Consider the following 19,520-nt stretch of genomic DNA (forward strand, 5'->3'; position numbering starts at 1 on the left):
GTTGTTATTTATCAGCTATTCAGGTTGCTTGCTTTCATATTCTCTGCACTTTTGTCGTAATTATAAGACGAGGAATCAGTCTTAAATCCACCCACTTCATCTCTTTTTAGGCACCAAAAGCAGGTGATTTGACGCAGCATCACAAACATATCAAATTTTTACGTGCTTATCCTCACTTAGGGATACTTGTGCATGATCCCATCCTAGATGAGTTCAGGCCAGATCCTGAACTGCTTGCCAAATTAATCACAGCAATCGTTATTTGTGAAAAAATGCTTTGTTAATTCACTTTTTTCCCACGTTAGCAATTTAGTTAAACCAGGGGTATCCAAACGTTTTGCAAAAGGGGCCGGATTTGTTGTGTTAAAATGTAGGTGGGGAAAACGCGGCAGACGATAACAGTTGGTTCAGAAAGTTATTGAATAATTTTAACTCATTCACTGCTACACGATGTGCAAAAATGTGTCCACTCCAGTGCCAGGGTTTTGGTCATTTTCACTCAAATTGCAGGAAAATGCCGATCCTTGTGGAAGGGAAAAAACATTGCTAGAGATCTCAACAGCGCTTTATCGGCAGCCCCCGCAAGAAAAATCAAAACTGGAACAAATTCAGGAATGGCGCTCCCCGTCATATTTTCAATTGCCGAATAAATTCGGGAATGGCAGCGAATGAGTCAATGTCAGTCGCTCTATTGGTAGTACAAGTGTGCAATTATGCAGATGTCTTTGAGCTCCTCAAAGTTTGTGGTGCTGGTGGTGATATCGCTCAGTGACAGTGGTTCAAGTGAGTACAAAGCTGGATCTACAATGACTAAAATGGGATGGTGAAGAGCCACTATACAGTTAGATTTGGGTTCCTGTTTAGAGAGTGAATGGCTGGAGGGAAGAAGCTGTTTAAGTGTCTGCTGGATTTAGTGCGCATGAATTTGTAGCGCGTGTCTGAGGGAGTAGCTGGAAAAGGTGGTGGGCAGGGTACCGAGGGTCCAGTAGGATTTATTTGTGCCCCTGTCTCGATTCTTGATCAAATCCTTGAGAGTGGCTAGGGCAGTGCCAATCATTTTGTTCCGCTGTCCGAACTGTACGTTGAAGTCTGATTTTGTCCATTTTTCTGGTGGCTCCAAACCAAATCGCGATGGAAGAACGCGGGATTGATTCTTGAAAGTCTCTCTCAATCTTGACCGTCATTTTGTATTTTTTTTTTTTTTTTTTTTGCCCATCACACTGCATTCATCTACTGGGAATTGTCATCCTTGTTCTTGATGGAGCTTATCAGTCCTAATTATAGGCTCCTCCTGCCCTGCTTCCAATTTGGTTGTCCCGAATGCAACTTCAACAAGCAAACTTTTGTCTTCCGAATGTCACAACAAGGACTAATCCCATCAAATCGCGTTTTGCTGTCAGTAGACAATAGTCACCCTCATTCTGTTGCGTTTTGCCAGTGACGCATGGTCATTGTCAAAAGTTGTGTGGCCTACATCAAGCGGGAAGCGCAAGCGTGTCCCTGTTGCTTCCGTGTTCCATGACCTGGCCCAGAAAGAGCTCCCACTCCACATTTTTTTTCTACTCTCTCCGCAGACTCGGTTCTTTCGCCGAATGTATGTCAGCAACGTTTACGAACATTTAGGATATTAATGAATTACTTGCCTGGAAGTTTTTTCTTTCTTTCCCCAGATGAAGCCTGCCCCACTACAGTCTGTATGCTCCATAAAAAGTATATCGGATCAATACCATCCATCCATTTTCCAGACCGCTTTATCCCATCTCATAAAATAAAAGCGGACATTGTAATTTTCCCCATTATTTGAGACTTGATAATATTGCAGATAAGCCTGCAATGAATTAGGGGGCGGCGTTTTTCACAATTACTTCTTCTTTTTCTTTCAGCTTTTCCCTTCAGGCGTCGCCACAGCGAATCAGTGTCATCCATCTAACCCGTTTTTTTATTTCCTCTTCTCTCACACCAGCTACCTTCATGTCCTCTTTGACAACATCCATAAACCTCCTCTTTGATCTTCCTCTTGGTCTCCTGCACAATTACAGTGACTTGTATAATTTCTATTGATTATTTTTGGAACCTGAGCATTTGGATGAACAGCTTGAGCGATATGCTGAACAAACACCATCATACAAGTTGTGTTTACTGCAACCCTACTAACTACATTACATCACATGGGTTTATCATTGTGGCTAATGCTCATCCCGAATGAGTTGCGTGGCATACGTTTCAGCAGTGGCGGTCCGTGCATTTCACACCTAGGCCTTCAGTGAAGTCCTGCTTAGTCCGACTTGAACAAATATCCCTCGTAATACCGTAATTTATGACACAACGGCTGTAGATATCATTTTCAAAAGCACACGCACGCAGTACGGGGCGTGGCATCACCTTAATCGTCTACAACACAGGCTACTGCAAACACTTAAAAATAAAAGGAAATTTAAAATCATTTGTCCACAAAGTTCTATTAAGTCCACCAAGAATATGCAATCTTTAACAAGATTTTACGCTAAATTACAAAATGTCAGTTTAATATAAGAAAAACAAGACGTTCACAAAATGAACTATTTGTTGAAAATAAAAGTAAACAAATCTTTTTCATTTGTTCTTGAGAATAGGCCTACCTACATGCGACAGCGAGTTGTCCTCTCCTTCAGCCATTGTGGGTTAAAAAAGCGAGTAGATATACTTGGTTTTTCTGCTAAAGTTTCCGGGTCTGATCTGTTGTAGCTTGGTTTATTTGCATAGCACTGCATCCGCTGAGAGCTGAGGTAAAGTGAGTATCCAATCACAGGACGCGTACATGTCATGTTCAACGCGAGGCCCTCTAGCTGGCCTTACTGTGCCAACTCGTGATCTGATTGGCTATCTCAACTACATGTGCCCGTTCATGTACAGCGCACAGACGCCCTCACTGTTGATTCTGAAAGCGTCGGTCAGATTTCATACAGCCTGGCGACACAAGCTAGCTGAATTCTGATTGGATTAAAAACTGACCTAAAACTACAACACTGAAAGGAGCATAACCAAATGGATATAATATAACATCAAGAAAACAGTATGTAAAATAATTATATATTAGTATATATATATATAGAAACAATACTTTTTAATGAAATTGACTTTTATTATAATTATGATAATGATGTCTGATTGTTAGGCCCGCAGAGAAGGCTTTGCTGGCTCTGACGGCCCACCACTGCGTTTCAGATACAAAAATCTTCGACTGAGTACTTATATTTGAGTATTTTCAGGTACAGATACTTGCTTATTTATTTACTTATTTATTTGTCATCCAACTTCTGCCACTTTTTCTGCTCTCGTCGCCAATTGGCATCATTAAAACCCACCTATTTAAAATTCCATTTTCTGTGTTTTCTATCTCTTGTTTCTATTTATAATTGTATTTTATTTATTGTATTCTATTTATAATTGTATTTTATTTATTATTGTATCTATGCTTGTCTGTGACTTTGAAGTGTCCTTGAGAGCTTTGAAAGGCAGTTGAAATAAAATTTATTATTATTATTATTATTATTATTATTATTATTATTATTATTATTATTATTATCATCGGGTCGCGGGGGCAGCAGCTTCAGTAGTGATGTCCAGAATTCCCTCTCCCCAGCCACTTCTTCCAGCTCGTCCTGGCGGATGCCGAGGCGTTCCCAGGCCAGCTGGGTGACATAGTCTGTTCAACGACATGTCCTGGGTCGTGCCTGGGGTCTTCTGCCAGTGGGGCATTCCCGGAACCCCTCACCACGGAGGCATCTAGGAGGCATCCAAATCAGATGCCCGAGCCACCTCATCTGGCTCCTCTCTATGTGGAGGAGAAGCTATGTGACTCTGAGCCCCTGCCCGGAGGACCAAACTTTTGTTTTTCTACTTATTCATTTCCTTCTCTCGTCTGTTCATAACTTTGCTGCTGTGTATTTCTCCAATCGATGAAAAGGTTTCTTCAGCAGTCATCTGTACTGTACTTCTTTGAAGGTGTCGGACGTTTCGCTTCTCATCCAAGAGGCTTCGTCAGTGAACTAAAATTTGCTGGAAGCTATGGCCCTATAGATATATCGCGACTGTCCAGAGGTGGCGGTGCCAGACCTCTGCTCTCACATTTCTCCTATGTGAGATTATCTCTCTCTCTCTCGCTGTCTCTCTCTGTCTCTCTCGCTGTCTCTCTCTCTTTCTTTCTCGCTCTCTCCCCCTTTACGTATTGCAGTTGTAACCAAATAATGTTCAAAAGTAGAAAATCAAAATTTATTGAACATGTAACAAGTCTCAGCACCCAAAAACATTGTAGTATCAATGTCATTGTATCAGAGCATTTTTTAAAATGTATACTTTTTTGTGTGAGTATAAAAATCCAGTTTACCTCTTTCAACTCCATCCCGTCAGCTAATACTCCCGCAGGCTGAAAAAAATCAACTCCCCACACCAATTAGAGACATGTCTTCCCTTCTCGCTTCCTCCGAACGTACAAAGCTGGAGTATCTTTGAAAACCAAAAGTGCGCCACCGCGCCTTGTTTTTCAGCAGTGTTGTGTTTGATCGTACCCGAGTCTGTGGAGGCTCTGCCGAAGTGGGTCGTTTTAGAACATGCAAAGACTTTGCATGAAGGCTACGCTATGGGAGAGAGGACAAAAGACGCTGATGATGATGGGGAGAAAGGGATATGGGACATAAACAAAATAACCAAGGGCCAAATTACTTTGTATGGATAATTTGTATGTGTGAATCTGTTTGGTCGTAGAGAAGTTGCGTTGACTGACTTTTTATTGTCTGTGAAATTTGCCGCATTTCTAGGTCAATTATTCTGCTCTTGTTGCTAATTGGCATCATACGTACCACAGTGTATGTCAGGCTTGTTTAGCTTTTGTTGAAGAGACAAATAGGAATGAGCTGCTATTCTTTTTTTCATGCAGCGCTAGATTCTAAGCTAGAGCTCTGTCATGCTCCTCGTGATGGCTCTGAACGCGCAGTAATATAAAAAGTAGCGACTGGAAATTGTTGTGAGTGGAGTCTTTCATGGTATTGCCCTGTGCCTTGGGGTGTCTTTTTATACTTTTTTGGGGGGAAAGGCACCAGAAGTTTTTTTTTGTTTTGTGTTCAAACAAGAGACATTCCAGACAAGGAATGCATGAACCAAAAACTTCCCTTTTCTGCTTTCCGAGAAGACATTTTTGAACCATTTCATTGAGGGAAAAAAGACATTCTTAAAGTTTGTCTTTATCCGTTAGTGTTATTTAAGCCAACGTTTACAAGTGAAACGTTCACCTTAAGAGTTTCCTTCCGCATAACCTCTACAACAAGGGTGTCAAACTCATAATTTGCCCCAGGCCACATTGTAAATGCAGCTGATACATTTGTTTTTGACTGCTATAGTTGACTAGCAGATGGCTGTGCTTTATTTTCTTGACATTACGTTTTTGTCACTTCCGGTACAGGCTTTACATTCCGCGCTTCGTTATTTAAGTTTCATTTTAATGAGAAGACGGCGAGAATGGACATTCTTTATTGCTAGACTGTTTAGCAAGGAAAAGATAAAAAGGACAAAGACCAAAACTTCTATTTCGGACAAAAAAAGAGCAAAGTGTTCTACGGGGGTGGTGTCGTTGGTGATTCATCATGCAAGTGAAATCACATTAAAGAATTAACCATCAGTATAAAGAACCGGAGTCCTCTGTTTCGAATGGAAGCACTCACATAGAAGTACGGTTTCCTCTCGGGGGCCGTTATGAATTTGGCGAAGCCATTCGAATGCTTCATCCCTTCCACACATCACATACAGAACGCACAGCAAATTAATGATTAGTTTTCAAATCCGAAGTCAAGAATAATGACTGTTATTGTGGTTTACATATGACAATTTGACATTTTGGTTCATACGTAGCAAGTATCATGGCACTTGACATGCTTGATATCCTTTTGTGGGCCGAATGAAATGATGTGGCGGGCGTGATTTAGTCCCCATTGCGTGACTTTGACACCCGTGCTCTACAATGTTGGCCAGGATCTTCATTCCCAAGAAGCATCGGGAGCGTTTCGACGAGGTGGTTTCCCAGAGCATAATGAGCCGTCTCAAGGGGCGCAGCTTCAGTGACCCCACCCGGAGCCACTTGCGCCGCAGCCGTAGCGAAGATCATCCCGAACACCTGGTGGTCTCCACGCGCGCCAGTTCTGTGCCACGTACACACGCGGAAGAAAGCTGCGCTCCACCGTCCCGCGGGATGCGTAAGACCACGTCTCTCATAGCTGGACACTCCAGTACCTCTGCAACCAACTGCAGGTCAGTGTTGTAAATAAACAGACATGATTTCATCACTACTCTTGATTACAGTCTTGGCTTATGCATGTTTTCTTGTTTTGATTCATTCAAAAGAGGGAAAATCATATTCATGTCTTCTCACATACTTTTTTCAGTATGGTTTGAAAGTCTGATGATGTTTTGAATGTTGTGCTTTGTTTAGAATATCAATTTTTCATCTCCCAACCCACTGTTCGACTTTTAATAATTTCCTTTCAAAACATACCGTATTTTCTGCCAAAAGCTTTGATTTTTTTTTCAACAGATGACTCTGTGCCTTATACACAGGTGCACCTTATATGTGAAGCAGTGACGTGCGGTGAGGTTCAGGGCTGGTGAGGCACTGACGTCATCACAGTCAGATTTACAAACATATGAACTCCACAGAGTAGCTTATTCACCATTTGATTGGCATCAGTTAACATGTTTTGTTTAAAATGTCATGTCAGCATTCTTTATATACTCGATACAAACTGTAGCATAGAAAAAAGGCTTTAAAGAAAACATTATTATCGTGTTACCTTTACTTATAAATGAAGTCCAAGTCTCTCTGTCTCAATGGAGATCACTGCCAGTGATGAAAGTTGTCCTTGATCAGTCCTGTTCCGACTGTATGTTTTCAGTCTTTTGTGCTGAGAATGACCGCTCCACTGAAGCTGTAGTAGCTGGAACAGTGAGCACGAGCTGGAGCAACTTTGTCGCTTCGGGAATAGTTTCAATGAGATCCTTCTTGGCCAAAAAGCTGAGAAGCTGTCCAGGAGATTTACATTCATCCCTCACCGTTTGTGAGCTACACAGTCCGGTGTTGGTCTTCCTTTAATTATCATCTCCTGCTTCGAATGAAAGTCCAGTTTAGAAGATTCTTTCAATTTAGATATATAATCCACCATTCTCAAAATTAGGCCAAGCAACATGAAAAAATTACTGGATGTTTGCACTTAACTTGCTAACTGTTTACTATGGCTTGCTTGCTGTCACTAATTATATTATTCTGCAGCCGAGGAGTCGCTAGAAGAATCTAATCACCAGCGCCCCCTGTCATGAGGCAGGAGTACTGTGTGCCTCACCTATGCACACAGTTTTGATAAAAATAAAACAAACACTGTAGTACAGTATTTATAATGTACAGTGACTGTACATTATATACACCAGCTAAATGGTAGAAATTTACTTCATATACTAAAAGCTTTTGAACACTTTAATAGCGATATGCAGAGGGACAGCAATGCGGTCTCACTGCAGAGCAAGCCAGCACAGTTAGCATAGTGATTGCGCAATCCATGGTGAGGCTTAGCCGGCTGGTGCCTCACCGCTCGTCTCTACTTAGTATTTGAACGATAAATGTGAAAATTCAGCGATTAAAAAAAAATCCAAAAATGGTGAAGTTAAATGGAAAAGAATGTTAAAGTACAAATCACTAAATAAATATAACCGTTTAATTTATTTTGTCGTTTCATATTTCCATGATGACAGGTGAGGCACTTTATTACACCGGTGTCAAAGTCAAGGCCCGGGGGCCAAATCTGGCCTGCCACATCATTTTATTCGGCCCGCGAATGCAAATCAAGTATGTCAAGCTCTACGATGCTTGCTAAAGCCCGAACCTAAATGTCAAATTGTCCCATATAAACCACAATAACAGTCTTTTTTTACTTCAATTAGAAAACTAGTAATTCATCAATTAGTTGTGCGCTCTGAATGTAATATGTGGACGGGATGAAACATTTTAATGGCTTCCCCAAATTCATTACGGCCCTCGAGAGGAAATCGTAACTACAATGTGGCCCGCCGCAAAAAAATGACTTTGACACCCTTGCTATATTAGGTACAAGTGACCTGTACAAGATCCAATACTGTAGTACGTTGTAATTTAGTGTCATTCAAAACTGTGCCTCCCCGCAATGCTGCGGTACCATCTAATTTCCACGTTATGTCCGTTGGTGCATCTCAGTTATTGTTCTTTTTTTAGGACGGTGAGAGTGTGCAAAGGCAACATGAGCTTTGGTTTCACTCTCAGGGGTCACGCTCCCGTGTGGATCGACTCGGTCATTCCCGGTAAATCCGACATCCAATCATACGCTTGTTTCCAGATGCTTTTGTGAGCAAACATCCTCTTGGTTTGACTTGTTTTGCTGTGTAGGGAGCGCAGCAGACAAGGCGGGGTTAAAACCAGGAGACCGCATCCTGTTTCTCAACGGACTTGATATGAGGTCAATCCAATCAAATTCGTTTCTGCGCGGACAAGCTTTTGTTGTCGGTTTCTGTTGTAATTCACTGACACTTTTAAGGCTAACCCGCCATTATCCATAATGTGTGTGGCCTTAGGACCTCTTCGCACGAGAAGGTGGTGTCCATGCTGCAGGGAAGCGGTGCCATGCCCACTCTGGTCGTGGAGGACGGCCCGCCCTCGTTCGCCATGTCGGAGCAGGACCCGGCCGGTGGCGTCATTGCCTCAGAGCGCGCTCGCTCACCCGTGCTCACCTCCCTGCAGTGGGTGGCTGAGATCTTGCCACCCAGTATCCGAGTCCGCGGACGCACCTTTGGTCAGCAGCTGGAGCACTTGCTGACCATCCAGGAGAAGTACACCATCTGCAAGGCTCTGGAGAACTTCTTCCAGCATAGGTGGGCAAATTAAAGAGTTGTATTAAGTTCATCCTGTCTACTTGATATCTAATTTAAAACAGATTCTTTTCTTACAGACAGTGTATTGTAGGTGTTCAAATACCTGACATGTTTCGGCGTCTACTTCCGCCTTCGTCAAAGTGTCACGGATGTTGTTGTGACGCGCCTTTTTTCAGCTGGTGTTGCTATGAGGGCGTGACCTACCTGTCAAGAAAAAGAACGAGTGTGTGGGGGAATTAATTTCAAGATATGATGTTTCCATGGTGACAGGAATGTTGACACACTGATCGTGGATGTGTTCCCGGTGCTGGATACGCCAGCCAAGCAGGTCATCTGGCAATTTGTTTACCAGTTGCTGACGTATGAAGAACAAGCACATTGCCAGAACAAAATTTCGCGCTTTCTTGGATTCAAGGCGCCAGGTGGGAGAACAACTTTATGGATTTGTGTTTTCTGTCTTCTGATTGGTCGACGGGAGCTGAATTATTTACCTTGCACACCATTTGGATGGTGCTATTCAAAGGTGTATCACTACCAAAGCCCCACCATTGCGTGTGTGTGTGTGTGTGTGTGTGTGTGTGTGTGTGTGCGTGTGTGTGTGTGTGTGTGTGTGTGTGTGTGTGTGTGTGGCTAGTCTTGTGAGGACCACTCACATTTTATACCATACGTAGTGAGGACATTTTTGACAAGTGAGGACCTTTTGGCTGGTCCTCACAAGTTTTTCATTCTAAGGGCTTCTAGAGGGTCTAGATATGCATCTGTTCAAGTTTCAGAGAGGTCCTCACAAAATGATTTTTCGGTGTGTATTTTCATTTCACTTGGATACACACACTTTTTACTCACCGTGTGTGTGTGTGTGCGTGTGCGTGTGTGTGTGCGTGTGTGTGTGTGCGTGGTTAATGAGAGGAAAACGTTCATACCACAAAAAGTAAAACGATATTTTAACCAAATTCAATACAGGGGTGAGGACTTTGAATGTAGCCATTCAGAGTCCTCACTCCTGCTGTTATTTCAGTTTCAAGTCAACTTTTTATTTCTTTGTTTTTCAAGAAGTTGAAGTGGGGAATGGGCTGACATTTAGTCTTCAAACGGAACACGAGATGTTCTCTAAATTTAGCAGCAACGGTGGTCCTCACTCCTTATCTGGAGTTATCCGGACCTCACAAACCCATTGAAACAGGAATTTGTGTGTGTGTGTGTGTGTGTGTGTGTGTGTGTGTGCGCGTGTGCGTGCGTGTGCGTGCGTGTGCGTGCGTGCGTGTGTGTGTGTTCTCCAGTTACACCACCTCCTCCTCCAGAATCAGAGGTTGCCCCTGAGCCCCATCGCCGCAGCAGCTCCATGAGGGTGTCGGGCACAGCGTACAGGACCAGTGTGAGGGGGCGGAGCTCTGATGACCTGCTCATTGGCACACAATTGAGCATGGGTACAGATTCTGACTTTTTTTTATTTTCATTTTTATTGTAACCATCCAGCATGTCTTGAAATGCGAATTTTTCATTCGAGGCAACCATGATTATTTGTTTTTTTTCTAACTCGGCAATTACACTAGGGCAAACTCTCGCAATTGCTGGGGTGTAGTTGAGGCCATAAAAATGTCTCCACCACATAAATATCTCATTAGATAGCATATCAAATTGTGCAGCTCTACTTAATCTTGTTCCCGGTTTAGATTTTTTTTTCATTTAAATGTCTTCTTCCCCAAACTATATTTGCATGTAATATAGGCCCGGCGATGTAAGCAAATCTCAGTTCTCATTATGGATACCTAGCAGAAGCCACATTTAACAACTATATAACACACAAATATTTCCCAGTTGTCAGACTAATTGCACTGTTGTGTTTATCCCATTGTAATGCCCGGATCATTTTAGGCTTCCGTGCAGACTCGCTACAGGATGCAGGAATGAGGTTGGCTCCAGGAGAAAGACAGTCAGGGGATGGAACCTCTCTTCCAGAAACTCCCAACAACCTCACAAATGTACGTGGCGGCCCGATTCGTCTGGAGTAAAATGACTATTTGCGCGACAATTGAATGTCTTTGACATTTCTCCCATGCAAGCTATCAGCTGTGTACGCTGAACTGGAGAACATGTATGCGGCCAAGAGATCCAAATCCCTGAACACTCGCCCTCCGTCCACCCTTGAAACTTTGGTGGATCGAGAGCCTCCCATCCGCACAGGTTCGCCTACATCACATGTTACTTAACTCATTCACTGCCATTCCTGAATTTATCCGGAAATTGAAAATATGACGTGGAGCTCCATTCCCGAATTTGTTCGTGTTTTGGTTTTTCTTACAGGGGGGTGCCGATGAAGCGCTGGTCATACCACTGGCAATTTTTTCCCTTCCACGAGGGGGCAGCATTTGCCTTTTGTATTATCATGATGATTATGATGATGATTATTATTAGTACAGCCGCCCCCACTTGCACATCGTAATACTCCAGACCCATATAACTTAGGAATTAACTCTTTTACGTTGCATTGAATGTTTATGTAGTCCAAAAACTCAATATTCTGTGGGTTCTGGAATTTGAATGAAAATGACAAAAACCCTTGCACTGGAATGCACATATTTTTTCACGTCTGGCAGTAAATGCGTTAGCATATGCCACAGCCATCTGCATGTTTGTCGTCTTTCTCAAGATGGCATCAAATGGAGTGACTCGACGCAATGACGAAAAATTGCTACATTGCATCAATGCAAAAAAATCCTCAAGCAGTCCGCGATGAGAAGAAAGGAGCGTCAGCACAGTGCAGTTATGCGTATGTGGAACTGTCGTGGCTTGGAATTGAAGCGGATTTATGTGGGACAGGAGATGTGAGACAATCTCTTTCTTCAATGGATGCTACAGCTTCGTGTTTGCTTTCAACATTTAGCTTGTAGCAGACATGCACATTTCACCATGACGTCCCTGGTCAACTGGTTAAAAAGGACACTTTGATCCTCTTTCATCTAGAACTGCTTCATACAACAAAGAGGGTGTAGAAAGTGTCACATTATTTGTTATTCAGTTTTTGTTGTTGTGAGTGGCTGCCTTTATAGCAGGTCCTGTATTTTGTTTTTCCACTTCTTCCTTTTTTCTTACCATCATCACTTTATTGCTGTGAAATGTAAATTTCTCCACTGCGAGACAAATAAAGGCAAATCTATTCAATCCAACATGGATTTCATGATCCATACAATACATGGGAAACATGGCAAGGTCTCTTTCCGTCAATTATGTTTGCTCATGCTCACTTTCTCTAAGATGTATTTTAATGTGTGCAATCTTTAGGGTCAGGCATAACACATGTATGTCCTCCTTGCCGTAGGTAGTCGTAAAGCCCCCCCGTCTGCGATTCTCTGGCAAGAGCCTCTTCCGAGCCCCCCCGCTTCCCAATTCTACCCCTCAGGCCCGACGAGCCAGAACAGCGGGGAGTCCAATCCCTACGTTAGCCTGGACAGCCCACCGCCCTCGCCGCCGGAGCTCATTGACTTGCCTTCGAGTCCGCCGCCGCACCGAAGCAGCAAACGGCGCTATACATTCTCAAAGCCACCACGGTCTGAAGACACCGACCACTTTCTGGACGCACTTAGTGAGCAGCTGGGCCAACAAGTGTCAATCGTTGATGACTTTCTCACTCCTGAAAATGACTATGAAGAGGTATTTCTATCCAGCGTTCCTCCAGCCATAGTCTGAAGTGATCTTGTTTCATTCATTTTTAAGTCTAGATGCATTTTAAGCATGTGGGAGGGGTCAACCCGTATTGTATTGAATCATTAAAATCTTGCAGATTTTTCTTTTGTGGGTGACTGTGGAACAATTAACAGTGGTTCAGTTCATTATTTTATTTTACTGAACTTTCCTTGACTTAACTTTCTTTTACTTTAATGTAATTTTATTGAATTATATTTATCTTTTTAAATGTAATGTTATTTTTTATGTTATTGTGTGTTATTTTCATTATTTGTATTTAATTGTATTGAAGTTTTAAATTTCGTTTTATTTTTTTAATTTAGTTTTAGTGCAGAGAACACAGGTTATGCTAGTTTCTTCCTTTTGTCACCCAGCGTGTGTGTAAATTTGTGCTGGATGTCACTCAGGCATTATTCTATAAGCAATAAAAGTCATTTCATGCTTGGCGGCAGCGCTTTATGTTCTCGAATATGCCTCAGGACTCACCATTTGTTTTTGGGCCATTGCTTTAAAACTGGCCTAAACTGGTCATGCAATGGGCAGAGAAACACATTGTGGGGGAATTTATTAAATTAATGGAATACCACAAGGGCTCGCTCACAATAGCATTTTTGGAAATAGGCAAATAAGCAATTCTCTGGCTTGTTTAGTTTCACATTTCAATTAGTATACAAGCAATCCTGAAGTTTATTTTCAATTTTCTCCCCTTTCAATGGCAGGAGGTTGTCCAGATTCCATTCCCAGATGATGAGGAGGAAGAAGATAACGATGAAGACTTGACCATAGATGAAGAAGAAAACGGCGGATTTGTGGGGCCCGAGCTTAGCAGTCCAAGTGACATCCACAGCAGCAGCGGCGACGATAATGCATCCTCCCTGACCTATTCCTCCTCTTCTGACCACATCCCTCCTCCCCCCATGACGCCACCTCCGCCTCCGCCCGGTCAGTTCAACGACACGCCGGCTCCTCCAGCTGTACCTGCGCTGTCTAAACCGTCATCACAACAACAGGAACAAGAACAGCAGTGTTACACTCCTGAACACTCGCCAAGAGCTTATGTGTCCATTCGCCGGAAATCTGGCCCACCACCCCCACCCCCACCCCGCAGTAACCCACCACCAAAACGACACTCTTTGCACAAAGTGTTACCCTCTAAAGAAGAGCTGCAGGTCCAGGCTGCCTTCCAAGAGCTAAAGGCCTATCAAGAGCAGCAGTCGTGCGAGGAGCAACAAGCATATGAAGCGCTGAAGGCCTTTGAGAAACAACAAGCTTTCCAGGAGCGTCATTCCTACCAGGAGCAAATCTTTAAGGAGAGACAAACCTATGAGGATCAGAAGGCGTTGGATGAGCTCACAGCATTTGAGGAGCAAATATTTCAGGAGCAACAAGCCTTCCAGGAGCAAAAAGCTTATGAGGACCAAATGATGCAACGTATCTACCAGAGCCACCAATCAATGCCTGTCCAGACCACCCAGCACAACGTCCACTCGCCATTACCGCTCCAGGAACTACACCAGTCCTTACCTCCACTACCTGCTCCAGAATCTGCCAACCATCACCTTCGCCACCCTCTTTCTATAATGCGGCAAGTGCCGCAGTACCAGAGGAACCACCACCGACGCCTGTCCCGGTCGGCACCGCCTCCGCATCACCCACCTCCTCTCCCCACGGCCAACCCAAGTCAGCAATATCCCGAAGGCATTTTTCAAAGCCACCAAAACCTCATGGCCCAGCCCCACCACTCCTCAGCCGAGATGCTCTACCAGTTGAAACAAGCGCAGATCCACCCAGCAGTGCCAGCGGAGATGTTGCAGCAACCCAGCAGCCACTACTCGTCTGCGGAAATCTTCCATCAAATCCATCAGCCCAAGATCCATCACTCCTCGACGGAATTCCTCCATCAAGCTCACCAGAGGATGCAGAGGCAGCCTCACCACTCCTCCACCGAACTCCTCCATCAAGTCCACCAAATGCACCGGGGGCAGCCCCACCATACGTCCAACGAGGTGCCCCATCAGATACACCAAACCCAACCCCACCACTCCTCCATGGAGCTACTCCACCAGTCCCAGCAGATGCACCAAGCCAAGCCCCGTCATCACTCCTCCACAGAGCTCCTCCATCAAGTCCAGAAAGAGCCTTCCTCCCAACCTTTTCAGAAGATCCGGGAAGGCCCTTCGCATCAGAGCCAAAGGAGTTTTAAAAGCCACAAACAGACCCAAGCCTCACCTCAGGGCCAGACGGTCCACCAAACGCATCAGCCTCAGCCCATCAAGCCACACGCCCAGAGGCCCCATTCAATTCAGCAGACTCATCAGCACACCAGCACACCTCACATCCACCACATCCACCACATGACCCCGCAACCTCCCCCGCAGGACTACCAGCACCAGATTCAAGTCATCCATCCTCAGCAGCAACATCACAGGTCCCACCCACTCCTTTCGACATTCCAGCCACTCCAGCCCACACTCTCGACGTTCCAGGCCCTCCCCCAGCATGGCCAAACCCAGTCAGCCCCTCAAACCACCCGTCCTCATTCCCAACCGTCCCACCACCTGATGCAGTCCCAGCACCAGCTGCAAAGCCAGTCTCAGCTCAAACAGGTTCAGAGCCAAGCTCAACCCCAGTCGCTCCCCCACTCGCTATCTGACCCCACCGAGAACCTGGGGCCTCACCCACCCCCGCCACCGCCCCTGCCTCCTCCGTGTTCCCCTCCACCTTTACCCAGGCCCACCCTCTCCAGAATGGAGTCCCATCACATGAGTGTCAAGAGGCTGCGGTGGGAGCAGGTGGAGAACTCTGAAGGCACCATCTGGGGCCAGGTGAATGCTGGACTAGTTTGATGGGGAGGGTGCTAAGGCTACATTTTAGATATTTAAGTTCAAAATGTATGCCGTCTTTTTTTATATGCATTGGCTCAGTGCTTTGGATCTCGGAGTTTACTTCCTATTAATTGCAACAGGTCTATAAAATTCCAACAGATGACCTTTATGGCACTGGACCTTCCTTCCATTAATAGTTCTGAGTTGTTGCTTTTTCATTACACACAAAAATCTGAAATTGACCATGTTTGGACAGACATGTTTCCACCTGACGTTTTGTTGGTTTACTTCTATTTATTTATTTACTTAGATAGCTGTTCGGAATAACTAATTCCTTGAAATTGCATTAACATTAGGGTTCAACTCTATCGATAGTTTACATTGACTCTAGAATTATTAGTAACATTGCACCCCTTGTATGTCTTGGTAGTTGGGTGCAAATTCTGACCATGAGAAACTACATGACATGGTGAAGTATTTGGACTTGGAGATGCACTTTGGAACACAGAAAGCTTCTCGTAAGTTTATTTGTTGGCTTCACTTATGACACAGGGGTCAAAGTTCGGGGGCCAAATCTGGCCCGCCACGTCATATTATTCGACCCACGAGAGCAAATACAGCATGTCAAGTGCCATGCTGCTTGCTTAAGTCCGAACCAAAATTTAAAATTGTCGTATGTAACCCACAATAACAGTCATTATTCTTGACTTCAAATTTGAAAATGAGTTATTCAGTAATTTGTTGTGTGCTCAATATGTAATATGTGGAGGGGATTGAACATTGTAATGGCTTCTCCAAATTCATAACAACCACCAAAGCAAAACCGTAACTACAATGTGGCCTGCGAAAAAAAAACTTTGACACCCTTGGCTACTGTTTATTTCATGTGACATATTTCAAAAAAATGTTTAATATGTTTTGTTTTCAACATAATCATATTTTTAGTGCTTGCGCCGCTGCCGTTGCCACAACTGGAAACATTTAAGAAAAAAGATGTCATTGAAATTCTATCGCACAAGAAGGCCTACAATGCATGTAAGTGTGAAATTGCGCACCGTGTACAGTCCTCACATTTACATTCAAATGAATTTAACATTTCATGTTCACGATGCTCCCCTTTTTACTCTCCTTTCTTTCTCCAGCCATCCTGATAGCTCACCTGAAGCTGTCCCCCGGAGAGCTCCGTCGTGTACTGATGAGCATGAGTTCCGACAGGCTGGAGCCGTCGCACATTAAGCAACTGCTGCTCTACGCCCCTGACGCAGAGGAGGTCAAAAAGTACCAAGAATACAGGGACGATCCAAGCAAACTCAGCGAGCCGGACCAGTTTGTGCAGGAGGTAACGTAAAATGCAGACAATAGTGTGTCTTTTGGGATCGCTACGACTACTCATACTACTCTCAAAATATCACGGTAAAATGGATTACATTTGTAAAATTACATTGTAGGGCTCTATTTGTTGTTACTGGCGCAAGTCTGCTCCGAGGCACGGTCAAAATCTGTGCAGTAGCAGATGTGTCTATCTTAGCACATTTTAAAATGTGCGTTTTGTGCCATTGTGGGTGTGAACACAACCGGCCTGGATCGAAGCAGCTCGACTCATTCCCTTTAATTTTAATGACATTAATTAGCATTATTTTATACAGTGCAGTTTTCTCTGCAAAAAAAATAATTTTATGAAATAACTAAATAAGTAGTTGAATTAGTCAGGTGAATTTATTTTTCATAGTCGGAAAGCAGCTTGAGGTATTCACCATTTTCTGTAACTTCTTATCTTTTCAAACGAATGAAAAACCGAGTCCCCTGCAACTCGTTTTTGCCACCGTTCTTGGCGTACATAAGCATGCGTAGCATACATATGCATGAACTGCCTTCTGAAGTTTTGTGGTTTTCTTTATGACTAATTAAATAAAATAGATGCTGTCAGTGCCTGAATACAAGAGCCGTCTGGAGAGCCTACACTTCAAGTGCTCGCTGCAGGAGAAGACGGAAGAGCTGAGGGGGGCCTACGAATGCATTAACAAGGCCTCCTTGGAGCTCAGGAGCAGCAAGAAGCTTGCAAAGATTTTAGAGGTACAGTCATAAGGTTGAAGGAGGATTTTCTCTTGGTTTAAAATAAATCTTAAATTAATCTAGCCACACTAGTGCAGGTACTCGGGGTCACCCTTCTGGTAGGCTATCATGGGGGAGATTGATCAGTTTCGCAAGATGTATCAAATTATCTTGTTTTATTCGACTTTAGTGTGCACTTCACGAAGGTTGCAGCGAAATTGCAAACAGCAGTATCATTAATAAGCATCACTTTAATTGAAACTAATGATAAAATAACTGTCTTAAATAAAAAGTCTGAGTTACTATGGCGTTTGCGTTTCGGGTCTCATTACATTTTGACATTTCTGTTGCAGTTGTTGTCCTTTATTTTACAATACAATACATGTTGATTTATATATTGCTTTAACAACAGCTGAAGCTGTAACAAAGCACTTTACATGGATAACTATCATATACAGGAAAATAAAGTCGTCACAAAGATAGTAGAAAGCATCAGGGAGTAAAACTAAGATCAAGTCTAAATCATGCTCAGTCAAATGCCAGAGTACAAGTGAGTTTTATTTCACTCGACTTCATTCAAGTAAGGCCTAAAATTCTTCTTATTAAACAGGAAAACCTGTTTTTTTTTTAAATAAATTAGGACTTCATGCATTTGCAAAGTTAACAAAGGTCACTGTTAATAAGGCTGTCCCAAAATGGAAGCTAGCATTCTACTAACTTTGTGTTTATTAGTGTCTGGTGTACCTCTTTGCCTAGTTTGTGTTGGCCATGGGGAATTACCTGAATAACAGCCAGCCTAAAACCAACAAGACAACTGGCTTCAAGATCAACTTCCTGACCGAGGTATACAATCCAACAAAATCTAAAGGCGGCACCTTTCAAAACTGATTAAAAAAAATATATAAACACCACAAGATTTCAAAATAGCAAGGTGCTTTGTGGATGCCTTGGTTCTCATTCTGCTCACTGTTCATTCGTCTTTGCAGCTGAGCACAACGAAGACGGTGGATGGCAAGTCGACATTCTTGCACATTCTGGTCAAGTCATTGTGTCATCATTTTCCAGATGTGCTGGATTTTTCCAAAGATCTCACCACGGTTCCTCTTGCAGCCAAAGGTGATTATCATCTTGGAAATCATTGGAAAAAGAGTAATGAATTCTTCCAATTCAAAATTCTAAATTCTTTCAATGTCCTCATTTTGTAATTCAATCATTTCAGTCAACCAAAGGACTATCACATCCGACGTAAATGACCTCCACGGAACCATCCAGAACATTCGCTCGGCTTGCCAGAAAATGCCCGCTACCACTGAGGACCGCTTCACCGCCGTCATGAGTGTATCCTTTGGCGTCTGGGTCTATATTCTTAATAACAACCTCATCTTATTATTAATACATAATCACATCTGCTTTGTGTTCAGCTGAATTTTATGACTGGTTTTGAACATTTGGTCAAGTGAAATAGCGCCAATGACATGGAGGTCCAGATTGAGACCGTGAGCCATGAGTTGGACACCTGTGTATTAGCAGTCGTGTTCCTTGACTAAGACTTGTGCAGACCTTTCTGGAAAACAGCCATCCGGCCGTGCAGTCTCTGGAGTCTCTCCAGCAGAGCTCTCTGGAGGAGTTTTCTCGAACGGCCTCCTACTTTGGGGAAGATGGCAAAAGCTCAGACACGGAGGCCTTTTTTGGCATTTTTGCTGAATTCATCAACAAGTTTGAGGTGAGGAGGAAAGTGTGAATGCTTTGTTGTTGTTTTTTTTTTTGGGGGGCGGGGGGGTGTCCTTCACATCCCTCATATAGATTGACTTGACAAACCTTAATTGTCCTGTAATGCCAAACTTAGAGTGCGGAGATCAAACAAATCCAAAACTGTATTCCTTCTGTACTGTATGGCTGTCACTAGTTTTATTTGCTACTCATGAACTGCTAATCGTCAAAGTTTTCTCACTTCAATCTCAAAACATTCTCATCCTTATTATTCAGGCACGAAATAAAGCCAACACATATGCCGGGGTGTACTAGTATTGTGACAGTCATGTG

The 19,520-nt window shown here is 43.4% G+C and overlaps 1 protein-coding gene across 4 annotated transcripts in view; it reads left to right on the forward strand.

Annotated features, from left to right (window-relative positions):
- grid2ipa (glutamate receptor, ionotropic, delta 2 (Grid2) interacting protein, a) overlaps positions 1-19,520 on the forward strand; it is a 35,960-nt gene that overhangs the window by 13,192 nt on the left and 3,248 nt on the right. For 3 of the 4 annotated variants that reach the window (XM_089019087.1, XM_089019091.1, XM_089019089.1), the window contains 18 exons: positions 6,004-6,279; positions 8,267-8,352; positions 8,438-8,507; positions 8,623-8,919; positions 9,190-9,341; positions 10,197-10,343; positions 10,792-10,898; positions 10,980-11,100; positions 12,236-12,567; positions 13,320-15,425; positions 15,856-15,943; positions 16,371-16,460; positions 16,568-16,764; positions 17,343-17,498; positions 18,234-18,320; positions 18,464-18,593; positions 18,697-18,815; positions 19,036-19,200. In XM_089019087.1, coding sequence (XP_088875213.1) covers positions 6,004-6,279; positions 8,267-8,352; positions 8,438-8,507; positions 8,623-8,919; positions 9,190-9,341; positions 10,197-10,343; positions 10,792-10,898; positions 10,980-11,100; positions 12,236-12,567; positions 13,320-15,425; positions 15,856-15,943; positions 16,371-16,460; positions 16,568-16,764; positions 17,343-17,498; positions 18,234-18,320; positions 18,464-18,593; positions 18,697-18,815; positions 19,036-19,200 — 4,726 coding nt within the window. The remainder of the gene's footprint in view (positions 1-6,003; positions 6,280-8,266; positions 8,353-8,437; positions 8,508-8,622; positions 8,920-9,189; positions 9,342-10,196; positions 10,344-10,791; positions 10,899-10,979; positions 11,101-12,235; positions 12,568-13,319; positions 15,426-15,855; positions 15,944-16,370; positions 16,461-16,567; positions 16,765-17,342; positions 17,499-18,233; positions 18,321-18,463; positions 18,594-18,696; positions 18,816-19,035; positions 19,201-19,520) is intronic. The other variant, XM_089019088.1, reaches the window with a different exon arrangement.

The sequence above is a fragment of the Hippocampus bargibanti genome, linkage group LG17 (assembly GCF_051943395.1).
Source record: "Hippocampus bargibanti isolate YZ-2025 linkage group LG17, ASM5194339v1, whole genome shotgun sequence".
NCBI lineage: Eukaryota > Metazoa > Chordata > Actinopteri > Syngnathiformes > Syngnathidae > Hippocampus > Hippocampus bargibanti.